Below are 19,573 nucleotides of genomic sequence, written 5' to 3'. Positions count from 1 at the left end.
TTTATTTTTATTTTTTGGTGTTACTGGTCTTCCTGGAAACCCTTCTACCTCTGGGTTACACTCCCAGACCTTTTTTTTATATATATATATTTATTTGGAAACAGGGTCTCTTAAGCCAGCGCGACTGGCTTCAAACCTGCGCGATCCTCCTGTCTCCGCCTCCCAAGCGCGGGGATTGCAAGCGTGCGCCACCACACCCGGCTGTATTTTTTTATTTTGAAACAGGCTTTTCCTAAGTTGCGGAGGCCCTCACTAAGTTGTGGAGGCTGGCCACAAACCTGTGATCCTCCTATCTCAGCCTTTCAAGTACTGTGATTACAAGCGTGTGCCACCATGCCAGCTAATGTGTGTGTGTGTGTGTGTGTGTGTGTGTGTGTGTGTGCTACACCCCCTGCCCTATTTTTTATTCTTTATTTTGAAACAAGGTCTCACTAAGTTGCTGAGGGCCTCACTAAATAGCTGAGGCTGTCTGTGAACCGGGATCCTCCAGTCTCAGTCTCCCAAAAGCTGGGATTATAAGCATGTGCCACCAAGCCCGGCTCAGCTAATGTTTTAATATAATGTATCAGATGCACATAAAAGTGCTATAGAGGAACAGAGTGCAGAGGCAGAACAGTAGAGAACACCCCCTGAAGAGGTGAGTCTGTGCTGAGTCCCAAAGACTTTTGCAAAGCAGTCATCCAGGCTAAAGAGAGGGAGGAACATTTCAGTCAGGCAGGAGAGCCGGGTGTGAGAGATGGCTGAGAGGACACTGAGCAGAGCCACCATGACAAATCTGTCCAAGTCCCCACGTCAGGCTGGGGGACCAGTGCCTCTCTACAAACCATGCCCTCCACTCCTTGGTGAGGAACCCTCTTCCCAGGGTCATCTCTCCAGCAAAGTATTCTCGACTCCTAATGGCTATCACTCAGGAAGCCCAGCTCACCCTTCCTGCACCCCAAATCCACCCATATATTTGCTCAGTCACCAAATGCGTGTTAATCTATAGATGTGGCCCCAGCATGAAAATTCTCAGGGGACTCCCAGTGGTGGGCGCCAGGGGTGTGATGCCATCATCCTGGGGGACTTTGCCAGCACCTGACTCACAACAGCTTGGCCAGAACCTGCTTCTCTGGGCCCTGGTCTTGTGTCCACTTGGCCTGCAGCTTCCTGCAGCCATTTCTGAAGCCTCGTCATCATTCAGGACAGCTCTGCTTTGGAAACCCACATCCCAAGGCTTCTCTTTGACTGCATCCCCTGTACCTCCCTTGGTCACTCTGCAAAGTGGCCAAGTGATTTCTAATATAATATGTGTAATAGCAATATGTAAAGGCTTGGGTGTGGCTACACTAGAAGACAATTCAATAGTCATGTAGCACCTACTTACAATGAATACATTTAGAATGATGGAACATAAGGTTATAGCTGGCTCAGTAGCGCATGCCTATAATACCATTACTTGGGAGACTGAGACAGGAGGATCACAGTTCAAGGAGAGCCTCAGCAACATAGAAGGACTCTGTTTCAAAATTTAAAAAAAATAAATAGCCGGGCATCATGGCATGCGCTCGGAATCCCAGCCTTTGGGAGTCTGAGACAGGAGGATCGCAGTTTGCGGACAGCCTCAGCTACTAAGTGAGGCCCTTTGCAACTCAGTTTCAACCCTGTTTCAAAATAAAGAATAAAAAAATAAGGCTGGGGGTGTAGCTTGGAGATAGAATGCCCCTGGGTTCCATCCCCAGTACCACACACACACACACACACACACACAAATAAATAAATAGGGCTGCGTGTGCAACTCAGGTAGAATGCTCCTGAATTCCATCCCCAGTACTATAAAAGAAAAAATTGAGGTCCACAGTTGATACGGTTAGTAGATGTGTTTGTGCAAATACAGTTCTCTGTGAGTGTGATGCTTTAGTAATGCGGCTGGCTCAAGCTTCTCAGTGACTCAAATACAAGTGGACTTGCTGTCCCAAGATGTGGCTTTCCAAAATGGAGACCAGTTCTTGGCAGAGTGCCAGCAAAACAGCATGCAGTCATTCCTCAGTGTGAACCAGAGATGTGTTCATATTATAATGGTGCAAAAAATACATTTTTTTTTTTTTTTTACCAAGGAGTTAGGCTTAGGTAATCACATACTGTACTTTCTCTGTTGTTTAGACTGGAGTGCTCATTGTCACATACGTGCCACCCCTGGAGTGACCCTGACCCGCAGAGTGCCCCACAGTTTACCAGTGCCCTCTCCACACACCCCTCACTAGCGACCACCCCATGTTCTGTTTGGTCAGGGGCTGTTTCACGCACATCCAGGCTACTTCTGAAATCCTCATCTGAGACCTCTCCTTGCATCTAGCCCGTTTGGGCTGCCCCTCTTGGGAACCTAACAGGCACCCCCAAACTCATTGGCCCAAACGGCTCACATCTTTGCCCCTAAATCTACCTCCCCATCTTTGTCCTGCTCCCTCTCGGCGAGTGGTCCCACTGACCTCTGCTCCATTACCACCACCGGTCAGCCAGCAGGTCCTCAGGGGCTAGCATGGTGCCTGGTACACATGCTAAATTATCCAGTGCCTGGATAATTTAGTTTCAATATCAACATCAACCTGGTGGGCGGGGTGGAGGCTGGAGAAACCAAGTTTCCTGAGAGGTTGTGTCAGTCCCTGGGTCTTGTGGGTTGGAATTTGGGCTTAATTTTCAAGAGGCCATATTATTTTTCACCCCTCTGTCAAGCCCCCACTGTGCCCTCACACCAGCATCTAGCTCAGTGCTTTGCACATGCACAGGCAGGGAACAGCTGCTGTTTTCATTTTTATCTACCAGGACAGGGACACGGGCCTGGGAGGCCTCTCAGTCTCCCCACCTCTCCTCTGCCTTCAGGCCACTCAGATTTGTGTGGGCTGCAGGGAGTCTGGCCCCTCTTGCCAGGAGAGAGGACAGGGGACCAGGATAAGACAAATGGCCACCCTGGGGTCCCACTGCCAGGCCCATGGGTGCCTCTTCTCCCAAGTCAGTCTTGTGTCACCAAGACAGTAAAAGCAAGCACTGGCATAGCACATTAGTCTGCCAGATAAACTCTTCACAAAGCTGCGAGGAAGGGCTTACGACTTGGCCTACGTGTGGGTAAGGAACTGAAACACAATTCCGAGGTCATACAGCTAGAGCCAGAATTTGGGGACTTTCCAGCAGCCTTTATTTTTTATTTTATCATTATTATTGTTATTATTATTATTATTATTATTATTATTATTTTGCGTGTCTGGGAATGGAACCCAGGGGCATTCTACCTCTGAGCTACACCCCCTGCCCTATTTTTTATTCTTTATTTTGAAACCGGGTCTCACTGAGTTGCAGAGCCTCACTAAGTAGCTGAGGCTGTCCGCGAACTGCGATCCTCCGGGTCTCAGCCTCCCGAATGCTGGGATTACAAGCGTGCGCCACCACGCCCGGCTTTTTAAAAATTTTTTATTGGTGCATTGTACTCATCTTTTTTTTAAAATGTGGATCATATTGAAAATGGCATACATTCAGACTGTGCCTGGTGCCCTCCCCGTCCCTGCTTCCCGTCCTCACTCATTGGACAACAATGAGTGTCCAGGTTAACCATGCTACATTCATACTTTTACACATATTCGGATGTAGCTCCTCCATTAATCAACCTCAGCCTTCTTCCTCTCCTACCCTTCCATTCTAGTTTTCCTGAGGTGTAGTCATACATCTTAGTGGAGTCCATGATGGTAGAGGCACACATACACACATCACTCATGTACCCCTTCTGTAATTCCCACCCCACTCCCTCCCCCTCCCTCCTCATGTTTGGCTTAGTGATTGACTTTGATATATTTGTACATGTGCATTAGGGAATTTCCCGCTTCCCCCCCCCATCACCCCCAGCTAGGCCTCCTTATTTGTTCATCTGTGGTTTCCAGCAACCTTTCTATTACTAATTTCTAGTTTAGTTCTATTGTGGTCCAAGAACATTCTCCCTTTTACGTTTATTTATTTTACTTGTTTTATGGTTCAGCATATGGTTTCTCTTGGTAAGAGGTCTATGTGTATTTGCATTGGGTGTGTGCATTCGGCTATTGATGGATGAGGGCCAGGTATGGTGGTGCACCCCTGTAATCTCAGTACTTGGGAATCTGAGACAGGAGGATTACAAGTTTGAGGCCAGAGGCCACCCTCAATTTACGAAGACCCTGTTTCCAAATAAGAAATAAAAAAGTCTGAGCCGGGCATGGTGGCACACACTTGTAATCCCAGCATTCGGGAGGCTGAGACCGGAGGATCGCTGTTCGCGGACAGCCTCAGCTATTTGGTGAGGCCCTCTGCAACTTAGTGAGACCCTGTTTCAAAACAAAAGAATAAAAAATAGGGTTGGGGGTATAGCTTAGAGGTCAGATGCCCCTGATCTCCATCCCTAAACCCCCCCCCCCACACACACACAAAAAAAAAAACGTCTGGAGGAATAGCTTGGAGGTAGACTGCCCAGGGGTCAATCACCGGTACTAAAAAAAAAAAAAAAAAGTTAATGAGGGCAGATGGATTGTTGGTATTATTCAAGACTCATGTATCCTCAATGATTTTCTAACAAAGAGAAGTATTGGGAGTCTCTACCTATAATCATGGAGAAATTGTGTTCATTCTTTTTAGTTCCATTAGTTTTTGCTTCACTAATTTGAAGCACTGTAATTAGGTGCCAAAATGTTTAAAATTGTCATGTCCTCTTAATGCATTGGTCTCTTTGTCATTAGAAGTGTATCTCCTTATACTTGGTAACATTGCTTATTTAAAAGTTAAGTTTATTTCAGCCAGGTGTGGTGGCACATCTTTGTAATCCCAGTATTTAGGAGGCTGAGACAGGAGGATCACGGAGGTTCAAAGCCAGCCTCAGATACTTAGTGAGACTCTTGAGCAACTTAGTGAGATCCTGTTTCCAAATAAAATATAAAATAGGTCTGGTAGTATAGCCCAGAGGAGGTAGAAAGCCCCTGAATTCCATCCTCAGTACCACATTAAAGAAAAGGAAGTTATGCCAGGCATGATGGTGCACGCTTGTAATCCCTGGGCTTGGGAGGCGGAGACAGGAGGATCGTGCAGGTTTGAAGCCAGCCATGCTGGCTTAAGAGACCCTATTTCCAAATAAAAATATAAAAATAGGTCTGGGAGTATAGCCCGGAGGTAGAAGGGTTTCCAGGAACCCCAGTACCACCACCACAAAAAAAAAAAAAAAAAATTTAAGTGTTGGGCATGGTGGCACACTCTTGTAATCCCCGTGCTTGGGAGGCTGAGACAGGAGGATCGCACAGGTTCGAAGCCAGCCTCAGCTACTTAGTGAGGCTGTCAGCAACTTAGTGAGACCCTGTTTCCAAATAAAATAGAAAATAGGTCTGGGAGTGTAGCCTGGAGGTAGAAAGTCTCTGGGTTCCACCCACAGTACCACCAAAAAAAAAAAAAAAAAGTTAAGTTTATTTCATGGTTAATATGAACATGCCAGTCTTCTGATGCTTAGTGTTTGTAATGGAATATCTTTTTTTTTTTTATGGCCACTATGTCTTTATTAAGAATATAGCAAGCTGAGTGTGGTAGTGCACGTCTGTAATCCCAGTACTTGGAGGCTGAGACAGGAAGATCATAGGTTCACAGTCAGCCTCAGTTACTAAGTTAGGCCCTCCACAACTTAGTTAGATGCTATTTCAAAATAAAGAATAAAAAATGAGGTTGAGGTTATAGCTCAGAGGTAGAAGTAGAATACCCCTGGGTTCGATCCCCAGTAACACACACACACACACACACACACACACACACACACACACACACACATTATAGCAACTAGCCGGGTGTGGTGGCACATGCTTATAATCCCAGTACTTGGGAGGTTGAGACAGGAGAATCGCGGGTTCATGGCCAGCCTTAGCTACTTAGTGAGGCCATCTGCAACTTAGTGAGACCCTTTTTCAAAATAAAGAATAAAAGCCGGGCATGGTGGCTCACGCTTGTAATCCCAGCATTTGGGAGGCTAAGACTGGAGGATTGCGGTTCACAGACAGCCTCAGCTACTTAGTGAGGCCCTTTGCAACTCAGTGAGACCCTATTTCAAAACAAAGAATAAAAAATAGGGCTGAGGGTGTAGCTCGGAGGTAGAATGCCCCTGGGTTCTATCCATAGTACGGCAAAATAAAAGGATAAAGTTAAAAAATACAGCTGGAGGTATAGCTCGGAGATAGAATGCCTCTGAATTCCATCCCTAGTACCGCAAAAAAAAAAAAAAAAAAAGAATATAGCAACTTATATGGCCAATAGAACAAAGAGGTTTTCATGTGTTTCAAGCTGTACTCCAAGCCCTTTTTATTTTTATGTTTTGTAGTACTGGGGATGGAACCCAGGGGCATTCTACCTCTGAGCTACACCCCTAGCCCTATTTTTTATTCTTTATTTTGAAACAGGGTCTCACCGAGTTGCAAAGGGCCTAAGAGCTGAGGCTCTCCACGAATCGCGATCCTCCTGTCTCAGCCTCCCAAATGCTGGGATTACAAGCACCACTACACCTGGCTTATTTTTTTGTTTTTAAAAAGGGTCTTGCTAGGTTGCCAAGAATCTTGCTAAGTTGCTGAGGGAGGCCACAAACCTGTGACTTTCCTGTCTCTGTCTCCTAAGTACTGGGATTACAGGTATGTGCCACCACATTCAGCTCCCCATTCTTTTATTCTACATTACATATAATACCTAATATGGTGGAAATGCTATACCTGTATCATTATATTTAAAGTCTTTCTCTTCTCTCCCTCCCTCCCTTTCCTTCCTTCCTTCCTTTCTTCCTTCTTTCTTTCTTTCTTTCTTTCTTTCTTTCTTTCTTTCTTTCTTTCTTTCTTCTTTCTCAGTATTAGAGACTGACCCAGGTGCTATACCATTGAGCTAACACCCCCAGCCCTTTTCATTTTTATTTTTTATTTAGAGACAGGGTCTTGCTAAGTTGCCCAGACTGGCCTCGAACTTGTAACCATCCCGCTTGAGCCTCTTAGGTCCCTGGAATCATAGGTGGGTTTCTTATAAACAACACATAAGGTTGTCCTTTAGTGTCTGTGGGATAGTAGTTTCAGGACTCCCCACAAATAGCAAAAACTCATGATGCTCAGGTTTACTATATAAAATGATATAGTATTTGCATATAATCTGCATACATCCTCTATTATTCTATATTTCACATAATACCTGATACAGTGGAAATGTTATGTAAGTAATTGTTATACAGCCAGGCGTGGTGACGCATGCTTATAATTTTGGTACTTGGGAGACTGAAATAGGAGGATTGAAGGTTCAAAGCCAGCCTCAGCAACATAGTGAGACCTTGTTTCCAAATAATAAAATCAGGCTGGGAGTATAGCTGGGAGGTAGAATGTCCCTGGGTTTAATCCCAGTGCCCCCACCCAAAATTGTTACACTGCAAAGTATTCTGTAGGGACTAATGACAAGAAAAAATATTTGTATATATTCAGTACAAATGCAGTATTTCTCACATATTTTCAATTTCTGGTTGGTTGAATCTGCAAATGCAGAACTCGTAGATTCCTAGGGTTTAGGCCATGGAGCCAGAATTGACGATCTTTTTCTGTATTGCTCCATATGGCAATTTTTTTTTTTACTTTACCAGTCATGTTCTTTGTTGTAAGTACTCAATTTTGCTATTGACACATGAAAGCAATTATGGATAATTCATAAGTGAGTGAGTATGAATGTGTTCTAATAAAACTTTATAGATATTGACATTGAAATCTGAATTTTATATGTCAGTATCATGAATATTTTTTCTTAACTATTAAAAAATGTGAAAATTACAGTTAACTTGTAGGCTGTACAAAAACAGGCAGTGGGCTGTGTTTGACATGTGTACAGTAGTTTGCCAACTGCTGGTGTAGACCACGTACGTGTGAGAGTGTGTGTGTGTGTGTGTGTGTGTGTGTGTGTGTGTGTTACTGGAACTTGAACCCAGGAGTGATCTACCCCCAAGCTACACTCCCAGCCTTTTTTAAAATTTTTATTTATTTTTTTACTTTGAAACAGGGTCATTCTAAGTTACTGCACATTGGCCTCACATGTGAGGTCCTCCCATCTCAGTCTCCCAAGTACTGAGATTACATGTATGTACCCCACGCTCAGCAACCATTTACCTTTAATGTACTTATTGGCATGGTTGGATTTATTTATTTATTTATTTATATTTATTTTTTTGCAGGTCTGGGGATAGAACCCAGGGGCATTCGACCTCCGAGCTACAACTTCTGCCCCATTTTTTTTATTCTTTATTTTGAAACCAGGTCTCACTGAGTTGCAGAGAGCCTCACTTAGTAGCTGAGGCTGTCCGCCAACTGCGATCCTCCTGTCTCCGCCTCCCGAATGCTGGGATTACAAGCGTGCGCCACCACGCCCAGCTGGATGTTTGGATTTAAATCTGCCAGTTATCTGGGCGTGGTGGCCCATGCCTGTAATTCCAGCTGCATGGGAGATAGACAGGAAGATTGAGAAGTTATAGGCCAGCCTGGGATACTAAGGGGGACTCCTCTCAAAATAAAAAATAAGAAGGGCTTGCTGGGCATGGTGGCGCACGCTTGTAATCCCTGCAATTGGGAGGCGGAGACAGGAGGCTCACACAGATTCGAAGCCAGCCGCGCTGGCTTAAGAGACCCTGTTTCCAAAAAAAAAAAAAAAAAGTATAAAATTAGGTCTGAGAGTGTAGCCCGAAGGTAGAAGAGTTTCCAGGAACCCCAGTACCACCAAAATAAATAAATAAATAAATAAATAAATAAATAAATAAATAAATAAATAAATGAAGGGCTGAGGGTATAGCTCAGTGGTAGAGTGCCCCTGGGTCACACAGTCCCCCCCCTCTCTTACTCTCTCTCTCTCTCTCTCTCTCTCTCTCTCTCTCTCTCTCTCTCACACACACACACACACACACACACCAATCCTGCCAGCTTGCTGTGTGTCCCATCAGCTTTTTGTTCCCTTTCCCCTCTTTCTGCCCTGTTTTGCTTTTACGGAGTTTTTCAAGATTCTCTTTAGCCAGGAGTGATGGTGCACGCTTGTAATCCCAGCATTTGGGAGGCTGAGACAGAAGGATCGCAGTTTGCAGACAGCCTCAGCTACTTAATGAGGCCCTTTGCAACTTAGTGAGACCCTGTTTCAAAATAAAGAATAAAAAAATAGGGCAGGGAATGTAGCTCGTTGGCCGAATGCCCCTGGGTTCCATCCTCAGACCCGGGGGAGGGGGAGGACGATTCTCTACAATGGACTTGTTAACTTAATATACTTCTTTGTTTTATTTTTCTTAATGATAGCTCAAGGTTTACAGTATACATCTTTAACTTACTACAGATACTTGCGAGTGACATTATACTATTTCTCATGAGACCCTTACAGCAATATACATTTATCTTACCCTTACCCTTCTATCTGTTGGTCTTTGTCATTTATGTTACTTCTGCATAGATCTTATGGCCCCCATACTACATCGGGTGTCTGTTGTGTATGTTTTTATTTATTTATTTACTTATTTTTACTTTTTAGTATGGAGGGGTTAAACCCAGGGGCATTCTACCTCCAAGCTACCTCCAGCCCTATTTTACTTTAATTTTGAAATAGGGCTCACTAGGTTGTCAACCTGCAATCCTCCTGCCTCAGCCTCTCAAGTACTGGGATTACTGCCTATTTAAAATAGTAATTTAAAAAAAAAAAGTTTTAGGAGTAGGACATGGTGGCACATGTCTAGCAGGCTAAGTCAGGAAAATTGAAGGTAAGACTCTAAAAATAAATAAAAATGGCTAGGGGTATAGCTCAGAGGTAAAATGCCCCAGTACCAAAAAATAAAATTAAATAAATAAATAAATAAATAGAGATAAAGGTGTAATTTGGAGGTAGAATGCCCCTAGTTTCAATTCCCAGTATAAATTTTATTTTTATTTTTATTTTTATTTTTAGGGCTGGGGGGTAGCTACACATTTCCTAACATGTGGAAGATCTTGGGTTTCATCTCTGCCGAAAAAAAGAAAGGAAGAGAGGAAGGGAGGGAGGAGAAAGGGAAAATGAAAATTTAAATGTGGACGATTTGTCTTTTATATTTACCCACATATCTGCCATTTTCAGTGTTCTTTATTCCGTCCTGTGCATCTGCGTTCACATCTAGTGTTGTTTTTTTCTTTGAACTTTTTTTTCACATTTCTACAAGTGCAGGTCTTTTTGCAATTCATCCTCCCAGCTTTTGTCTGTATAAAATGTTTTCATGTGTCTTCTTTGGAAGATGTTTTTGCTGGCTATGGAATTCTGGATTGACACTTGATTTTTATTTGAGCTGCTGTTGCATTGTTTGGCTTGAATACTCCCTGACAAGAAGTCTGCTATCATTATCTTTGTTTCTCTGTGTGTAATGTGTCCCCACCCCCATTTCTAGCAGCTTTGAAGCTTTTCTCTTTATTGCTGGTCTTCAACAATTAATTATGATGTGCCTTAGTGTTTGTATATACATGTGCTTATACTACTTGAGGTTTATTGAACTTGGTTCTGCAAGATTATAGTTTTTTTGAAAGAATTTCAGCCCTTACTTCTTCAAATCTATCTTTCTTTCTTTCTTTCTTTCTTTCTTTCTTTCTTTCTTTCTTTCTTTCTTTCTTTCCTGTGGTTCTAGAGATTAAACCCAGGGGCATTGTATCTTTGAGTTAGACCCCCCAGTCTTTTTTTTTTAAATCTAATTTATTTTATCACTATTGTTTTTAGTAGTAGTAGTAGCAGCAGCAGCAGCAGCAGTAGTACTAGTAGTATTTTAGTACTAGAGATTGAACCCAGGGGCATTCTACCTCTGAGCTACATCCTAGGCCTTTTTTTAAATTTTGAAGCAGGGTCTCACTAAATGACTGTACACTGGCCTTGAATCTGCAGTGAACTTGGGATCCTCCTGTCTCAGCCTCTCAAGTACTGAAATTACAAACATGTACCACCTTGCCCCACTTCAGATATTTTTTTCTGTTACTGTTTTCTGTCCTCTCTTTCTGGGACTCCAATCATAAGTGTAGGCCCATTTGATACTATTCCTCAGGCCACTTTTTCTGGCAGACAGTTAAGTTACTTATGAATTATTTATATCCTTCCAGACCTGTTTTTAAGCTCTCTCTCTCTCTCTTTCTTTTTTTTTTGGTGGTACTGGGGATGGAACCCAGGGGCCTTCTATATTTGGGCTACACTCCCAGACCTATTTTATATTTTGTTTGGAAACAGAGTCTCACTAAGTAGCTGAGGCTGGCTTCGAACCTGTGCAATCCTCCTGTCTCAGCCTCCCAAGTACTGAGATTACAAGCGTGCGCCACCACGCCCGGCTTTTAAGCTCTCTTAGGGAAGGTCTCATGCCGCCTTTATTCTAGGGGCCACTTAACTCTGTGTCTAATATGGCACATTTTGGGTTCTCTACCGAATCTCTCACATACTCAGTGAGATGTCTACTCTGACTGGATGGAGCTCCAGTAACTCCCAACCCAGCATGAACCCTGGGAATTGTTCTCTCATTGAAAGTTTTTCTACCTGACTTCATGGACTTTCGCCCCATGTACTCACAGATTGATAACCTGCCAAAGACTCAAGGGGACCCTGATTTCTGGAGCCCTCTCTCCGTGCAGCTCCCTCGCTCGAGTAGTCTTTATCCCCAATTCCAGCCACCCCTATCTCCATCTCTGCAACTCTACAGGATCGCTGGACTGTTTGGGTTTCCACTGCGGGTACAGCAGCCTGTAAATTAAATTACTGGACAGCCTGGATGATGATAAGGCTAACTTTGTTTCTCTTTTCTCAAGGGATCACAGTCCTGCGATGCTTCTTGTCCTGTGTCTTTACGTAGTTTCCTATATTCTGTCCAGTTTTCTAGCTGTTTATGGTGAGAGGGTATTTGCAGCCCATCTTGCTTTCTGATACCTGGAAGTCTCTGGAAGCAGTATTTAGACCCAGGACATACTCCTGGTCTGTCCACTAATCAGCAGTCAGCCTGTTTAGCATTGGGGGGACTGCAGGGCGGGTGGCACCAGCAGTGGGTCCCATGGTCACAGGTCAAGGTGGCAGGGAAGGCTCCAACTTGTAGCTCACCCCTCCGACCCCTCAGGTGGGCCTTCACCTTGATCATCATCTCCTCCTACACGGCCAACCTGGCCGCCTTCCTCACCGTGCAGCGCATGGAGGTGCCCGTGGAGTCGGCTGATGACCTGGCAGATCAGACCAACATCGAGTACGGCACCATCCACGCCGGCTCCACCATGACCTTCTTCCAGGTAGGGCCAACCGCAGCCACTCAGGCTTGCTTGCTGAGACCCCTGTTGTGCACAGCAGCTCCTAGTGGGGCTGGGCAGGGCCTGCTAGGTCAAGGGACTGATGGCCAGTGACAGTAAAGGAGGCTAGGGAGCAAAAGACATTTGTGCTCTCATGGGGAGTGCTGCTGTCTGGCTTGACACCTGGGCTTTCACCCATGGAATGGAACAGGGACCTCATGTTGAATAAGTGCCAGGGGGAACTTGAAGTGAAGGTTCAGGGGGAACACGGCCCATCAGAGAGGAAGGAAGCCTCTGCCAAGGTGAAAGAAGCTTGTCACTATAGATTTGGGATTAAGGAAAGAAAGGCAAACAGACAAGCCTGGCAAGGAGGTTCAGGTCAGGTTGGCGCTTCCATTGGACACTGTATATAGGCATGGGGATCAAGGGGTGACCATTGAGAGCTGAAGTCCCCTCTGGGCCCAGGTTGGGGCTGACCAGTGTGGTCTGGAAGAGGCTGAGCTGGGCATGGGCCGCTGGCTGGATGGTTGGTGGGGAGAGGTTCAGGAGGTGGGCCATCCAGGAAGAGTGGGTGTGGGATGACTTAGACCTTGCCCTGGACAGTCTGGCTTCTCTCCTCTGTCTTCGGCTCTTTCTGTCTTCCTCTCATCTCCTTGCTTCCCCAGTTTGAGGGAAATGTCCTGGAGGACAGAGACAGGGCTTGGGAAGGAATGGGGTGGAGCCCCTCACCTGTCTTCCCCTTGCACTTCCTCTACCCAGAATTCCCGGTACCAGACGTACCAGCGTATGTGGAACTACATGCAGTCGAAGCAGCCCAGCGTGTTTGTCAAGAGCACGGAAGAGGGCATCGCTCGCGTCCTCAACTCCCGCTACGCCTTCCTGCTTGAGTCCACCATGAACGAGTACCACCGCCGCCTCAACTGCAACCTCACCCAGATCGGGGGCCTCCTCGACACCAAGGGCTACGGCATCGGCATGCCGCTGGGTATGGCTGTGGCAGAGAGTCTAGACAGGGCATGGACCCTCGTGTCTAAAACCAGATATGTGAGTGGCCCCACAAGGCAGGCTGGGAGTTTGTGTGTAGTCCTGGGCAGGGGTATTACTATCCTGAACCTCTCTCCCCTCAATCTGCAAAAATGGGCCTAGGAGCAACCAGTTCCAGGCTGGCAGGGCTTTGGGAGAATCTAGTGAGGTCCTGCATGTACAACTCAGTGTATGTGGGCCATGGGCTTGCTGCCTCTACCCACTGGCCTGAGGCCCCTCGAGGAGAGGACTTGGTTTTATTTGCTTTATATTCTCTGTATCCAATTCTACAGTTTGGCTCAAAGCAGGCACTCAGAAAATGTGGGATGAGTGGATGAACAAATGGGTGGGTGGGTGGATGGATGGATGGATGGATGGATGGATGGATGGATGAGAAAGAAAGGGAGGGTGGATGAATGTCTACATGGAAAAGAAATGAAAGGATTGGCCAGGGAGACTTGACTTGCCTATTTATTCTTCAGGTCATGCTTTTCCAGGGCTCATTTCTAGAAATCCACTGCTTATTTGTCTCCAAGTTTTAATATTTGGGTTTTCTTTTCATTCTTTCTCTTTTTATTTTTATTTATTTATTTATTTATTTATTTATTTATTTATTGTCACTAGGAGATTGAACTCAGGGCTTCATGCATGCAAGGCAAGCGCTTTACCACTGGGCTACATCCCAGCCCCATGTTTTGGCATTTTGGGCTTTAAAAATCATATAAAAGCGATGGAGCCTACATTAGTTACCTGTAACTGCATAGAAAGTTACCCAAATTTTAGTTGCTTTTCAGGAGAGTTGGTACAGTGTCAGAGAAGCAGTGTAGCCTGGTGCCTTGGGGGAGAAGCCTGGATTCAGATCTCACTTTCCTCTTTGACCCAGAGCATGATCTTAGGCAAAAGCATCGTCTGTTCAGAAATACCTGCCTCAGGTGTAATGTCTGCCTCTTTGGGCCACCATGAGCCTTGCATACATCCCGTAAACCCAGGGTGTGGCACACAGTAGGTGCCCGATGAGTATCAATCGCTCCATTTGCCGTATCTCTTCTTCCTGACATGTGGTAGATGCTCAGGAAGTGGCGTAGTCAGTGAAGAAGCAAGTGTAGCCCAGGATGTGTGGGTGTGGGAGGCCCAAGGAGGAGCGCTAGCAGGATGGGTGCCCTTCACTTGGATCAGTCTGGTGCCCTCTGGATGCAGGTCCCGAGCTGGCTGCAGGGAACCCAAAGGGCAGGCCAAGCCCACAAACCCTGTAACTCCAGTACCGGGAGGCCGAGACCGGACTAATGCAGGTTCAAGGCCAGGCTCAGCAACTTAGTAAGGCCCTCAGCAAGTTAGGGAGACTCTGTTTCGAAATAAAAAATAAAATAAAAACAAGTGGTCAGAGAAGAGGAGCCAGCCTGTGAGCAGAGACCTGAAAGAAATGAGGGAAGCTCAAAGGTCCCAGGGTGGGACTTTTCTGGGCAGGGGGGACCTGCCGGGAGATCAGCGTGGCTGGAGCAGAGTCTGGGGCCCGGCCACTTGAAAGTGGCTGCCTGTTAAGGCGAGCGCTGTGGGCCAGGTGGAGTGGCCATAGAAAGCCACAGGAGAGCTCTCAGTGAGGGCGCCCTGAACTGACTGCTCCTAATCTCTCTGGCTGCTATGCTGGGGAGACCACAGGGTAGATTCCGAGCACAGGGTAGGGGCCGGGGAGCCCATGAAGAGGGGAACAGCACTGGGGCTTGGGGAGGGCAGGGCCCTGGGCCTGACAACCAGTCCTCCGTGTACCCGGCCCAGGCTCCCCGTTCCGGGATGAGATCACGCTGGCCATCCTGCAGCTCCAGGAGAACAACCGGCTGGAGATTCTGAAGCGCAAGTGGTGGGAGCGGGGCCGATGCCCCAAGGAGGAGGACCATCGAGCTAAAGGTCAGCCACCCCTGCGTGTGGTGTGCCCTGCCCGAGGCCCCCCTCGCGGCCCCGTGCCCACACGGCCCATCTGTGGCTCTCCCCGCCCCCAGGTTTGGGCATGGAGAACATCGGCGGCATTTTTGTTGTGCTAATCTGTGGCCTCATCATCGCCGTCTTTGTGGCGGTCATGGAATTCATCTGGTCCACGCGGAGGTCGGCAGAGTCTGAGGAGGTGAGGAGGATGGTAAAGGGCAGGGTGTGCAGAGCCAGGGGCTAGGGTATGGATATGGTGGCATCAGGAGCCAGTGCTGGCGGGCAGCAGGGACCTGGAGAAGGGGAGGAGGGGGCGGAGAAAACACCGTGGGTAGAGGAGGTGCCATCAGAGGCCAGAGAGCAGGTGAGGGGACAGAATCCAAGACAGAAACAAGTCAGGAAAGGAGAGCCCAGGGAGCAAGAGGGTGCAGGGGAAGCAGGTGAGGGGCACAGGTGAAGGCTGCGGGGAGCCACAGAGATGCCAAAGCACTGAGAAATAAGAGGAACAGAGTGCAGGCGTGCCAGCCAGCCTCAGACTGTCACAGGACCCTGCTTCCAGGCGCCCCAGCCGCACTGCCCCCAGCTCTGACCTGTCTGTGCTCTCACTCCCCCACACCACCAGCCTCCAGCTCCTCTCCCCTCCAGCAGCCGGTCTTTCCTCTGCTCTCCAGAGCATCAGCCACTGTGCCAGGACAGCCCCGCGCCCTGCCACATCCCACACCGCACGGCCAGCCGTCTTTTCTGCCTTGGGTCGAGCAGTCAAAATACAAATGTGCTGCTCTTCTCTCCTTAGAGAAGTCCTCTCTTGTCCCTCCCTTCTCTTCCCAGCCACCACCAGACCGCTCCCCTTCCGAAGCAGCCTTGAAAGCGTCATGTCTCCCTGCTCCTTCTGGTTTCTCTCCCCTCACTCATCACTGCAACCTCCTTGTCTCACACCAGTCTCTGCGTAGGGCAGCAGCATTCCGCCAGCTCTCCTGTGCTCACCCCTGCTTCCTCTCACCTCTCTGGCCGCTCCCTCCTATGCCCCTTTGTTGGCTCCCTCTTTCTCCCTGGCCTCTTTGTTGGGAAGTTCCAGGGCTCGGTCCTGATCCTTCTCTTCTTCTCCATTCCCTTGGAGGTCCCACGAATGGCTCATTTTCTGTGGTACTGGGAATTGAACCAGAGGCATTCTACCTCCAAGCTATCCTAGCCCCCCTTTTTTCTTTTCTTTCATTTTTTTGGTGGGGGGGTACTTGGGATTGAACCCAGGAACATTCTACCTCCAAGTCTCCAGCCCTATTTTATTTTTTTTAATTTTTATTTTGGAACAGGGTCTCACTAGGTTAATAAGTCTCAACTCCTTGCTGAGGCTGTCCTTTAACCTGTGATCTTCCTGTCTTAGCCTCCCAAGTACTGGGATTACAGGTGCACACCACCATGCCCGGCTTAATTTTTTTTTTTTTAATTTTAAACAGAGTCTCGGTTCATTTGCTGAGAATCTTGCTAATCTCGAACTAATGTTCAAGGCTGGCTTTGAACTTGTGATCCTCCTGTCTCAGCCTCCCAAATACTAAGATTACAAGCATGAGCCATCATGCCCAGCTCTTTCTTTTTTCTTTCTTTCTTTTTTGTGTTACTGGGGATTGAACCTAGGGTCATTCTACCTCTGAGCTACACCCCTACCCCTATTTTTAATTTTTAAAATTTTTTAATTTTTAATTTTTTTTGAAGGTTTAAAGTTTATTAAAAAGGTAGAAATACAGAAGATAGTTACAGCCCCATGCCATTCAGAGGGTGGTCCGAGCCAATTCACCACCCCCTAATTTTTAAAAATTTTATTGGTGATACTGGGGTTCCTGGAAACCCTTTTGCCTCTGGGCTTCACTCCCAGACACCTATTATTTATATTTTTATTTGGGGTCTCTTAAGCCTCCCAAACGTGGGGCTTACAAGTGTGCGCCACCACACCAGGCCCCCACCCCTATTCTTTATTCTGCATTTTTTAAACAAGATGTCACTAAGTTGTGAAGGACCTCAGTAAGCAGCGGAAGCTGGACATGAACCTGTAATCCTCCTGTCTCCACCTCCCAAATACTGGATTACAAGTGAACGCCACCACTCCCGGCTCATGAATGGCTTTTAAGACCATTAAGACCATCTGTGTGCTGGTGACTTCTGTATTAGTTATCAACTGCCACCGTAACATATACCTTAACAACTTAAAATACTAAACTTCTATCAGGGCACAGTTTCTGGGGCCAGGAACTGGGAAGAGCTTAGCAGGAGGTTCCTGCTGCCTGGGGTTTCTGGTGAGGTTAGCCACGGTGTTGGCCAGGGCTGCTGCAGTCTGAAGGTTTGCCAGGGGCCGGAGGGTCCACCTACTGCCAAGATGGCCCACTGTCTCAAATGTACCCATGAGATCTTAATTTACGGAGGTGACTAAGTGACAACACAGAGACCAGTGCCTTAAAAGGAGATTCTTTGTTTCCTGAGAGGAGGGGCAGGACACCACTCAGGGCCACAGGAGGCAGAAGCAGGAGGCGGGGTGGGAGTGCCAGGCAGGACCGCGTGGACAGTTTAAAATCCTGCCTGCAGGCTCTTGCACCTGGCATAGCGTGATTTAAGGTAAACACTGGTGGTGTGTAACCTTAGGTAAAGGGTGGACGGGGATCTAGACTCAGTGTTGCTTGGTGTTACTGCTTTGCCTGTGAAAAGTAGCTGAGCCCTTTGCTAGCTAATATCTTGCTAGTCTAGGAGGGGCAGTCTCCCTCCAGCCCACAAAGATTTTGAAGACACCAAAACGTCCTACGAAGCGGGGCTTCTCTACGATTCTCCTGCCTCAGCCTCCCAAATACTGGGGTTACAGGTGTGTGCCACCACGCCCGACTACAACCATCTTAACACTCAGCATTGCTTCTCATCCGCACTACCTCTCTTTCCTATCTAACTTTTCCCTGAAGCACTCATCAGCATCTGGCACACCACATATATTAACGTATATTATTTTCTGTCTTGGTACACTTGAGTGCAACCTCCACGAGGGCTGGAATTTCTCTTTGTTCTCTGCCGTGCCCAGGACAGTGCCTGGCACATCGCAGGCACTCAGTAAATATGCCATGCAACAGTGCGCAAATAAGGGGCAGAAACCCTAGATGAAAAGACAGGAGGGACCACAAGAGCTGGGGTGGGAGGCAGGCGAAGGGTAGGTGAGGGGCAAACCCAAAGAAGAGAGGAGAGGAGAGGTGGAGAGAAGAGACAGAAAACACAGATGAAGGACTGAACGAAAAGCCATGGGAAGTGAGGAGGAGGAGGAGGAGGAGGAGGAGGAGGAGGAGGAGGAGGAGGAGGAGGAGGAGGAGAAAAGGGAAGAGAGGGAGGAGGCGGCGGCAGAGGGGGAGGCAGACGCGTGGGGGCGTGGGAGAGGCTGCCTGGGCCAGAAGGGCGCCTACGCCTACGCCGCGCGGGGTGGCGAGGAGCGCGCGGGACGGTGACCGCCCCACGCCGCCCCCAGGTGTCGGTGTGCCAGGAGATGCTGCAGGAGCTGCGCCACGCCGTGTCTTGCCGCAAGACGTCGCGTTCCCGCCGGCGCCGGCGCCCGGGCGGCCCGAGCCGAGCCCTGCTGTCGCTGCGCGCGGTCCGCGAGATGCGGCTCAGCAACGGCAAGCTCTACTCGGCCGGCGCAGGCGGGGATGCGGGCGGCGCGCACGGGGGCCCGCAGCGCCTCCTGGACGACCCGGGCCCCCCCGGCGGGCCCCGGCCCCTCGCCCCCACGCCCTGCACGCACGTCCGCGTGTGCCAGGAGTGCCGGCGCATCCAGGCGCTGCGGGCCTCGGGGGCGGGCGCGCCCCCGCGTGGCCTGGGCGCCCCCGCCGAGGCCACCAGCCCGCCCCGGCCGCGGCCCGGCCCCCGCGAGCTGGCCGAGCACGAGTGACCGCTGGCGGGCCGGGCGGGCGGGCGTCCGGACCGACCGCGAGGACGGGGCTGCCCCGCGCCCCTCCCGCTCCCGCTCCCGCAGCGGGAGGAGGACAAGACTTGGGGCTGGGCGCTCCCAACGCTGCGATTTTGCCTTCGGTTCCGGAGAAGTCCCAGGCCGGGCTCCGGAGCCGGCCTGCGCCCCCCAGTGGACTCAGGAGAGGGCGCCGCGGACGCCCGCACTCCGCCCCCACGAGGCGGGAGAGAGGAGCGCAGGAACCGAGGACTCCAGGGGCCGGACAATCCGGGGCAATTCCCGGAGGCGGAAGACAGTCCGCGGGGAGGACCCCCCATCCTGGGACTGCCCAGGCGCCCCAAGACTTGACGATGCTCCCCACCCTTCTGGAGGTGGGGAAGGCCTCTGCACAGATGGGTGTCTCCTGGCGCCCTTCCGCTCTTCTCTT

The 19,573-nt window shown here is 48.6% G+C and overlaps 1 protein-coding gene across 1 annotated transcript in view; it reads left to right on the top strand.

The window, feature by feature from the left end:
* The window catches only part of GRIK5 (glutamate ionotropic receptor kainate type subunit 5), a gene marked incomplete at both ends in the record, with an annotated part of 71,834 nt that extends 52,706 nt beyond the window's left edge, over positions 1–19,128 (top strand). The window contains 5 exons of the mRNA XM_080703090.1: positions 12,116–12,281; positions 13,038–13,263; positions 15,075–15,203; positions 15,296–15,417; positions 18,709–19,128. Of these exons, the coding sequence (XP_080559216.1) occupies positions 12,116–12,281; positions 13,038–13,263; positions 15,075–15,203; positions 15,296–15,417; positions 18,709–19,128 (1,063 nt within the window). The remainder of the gene's footprint in view (positions 1–12,115; positions 12,282–13,037; positions 13,264–15,074; positions 15,204–15,295; positions 15,418–18,708) is intronic.
* Positions 19,129–19,573: the final 445 nt, after the last annotated feature.

The sequence above is a fragment of the Muscardinus avellanarius genome (assembly GCF_963383645.1).
Source record: "Muscardinus avellanarius genome assembly, chromosome: 10".
Lineage (NCBI taxonomy): Eukaryota > Metazoa > Chordata > Mammalia > Rodentia > Gliridae > Muscardinus > Muscardinus avellanarius.
The sequence above is the reverse complement of the archived record's forward strand: the minus strand, read 5'-3'. Positions and strand labels throughout refer to the sequence as shown.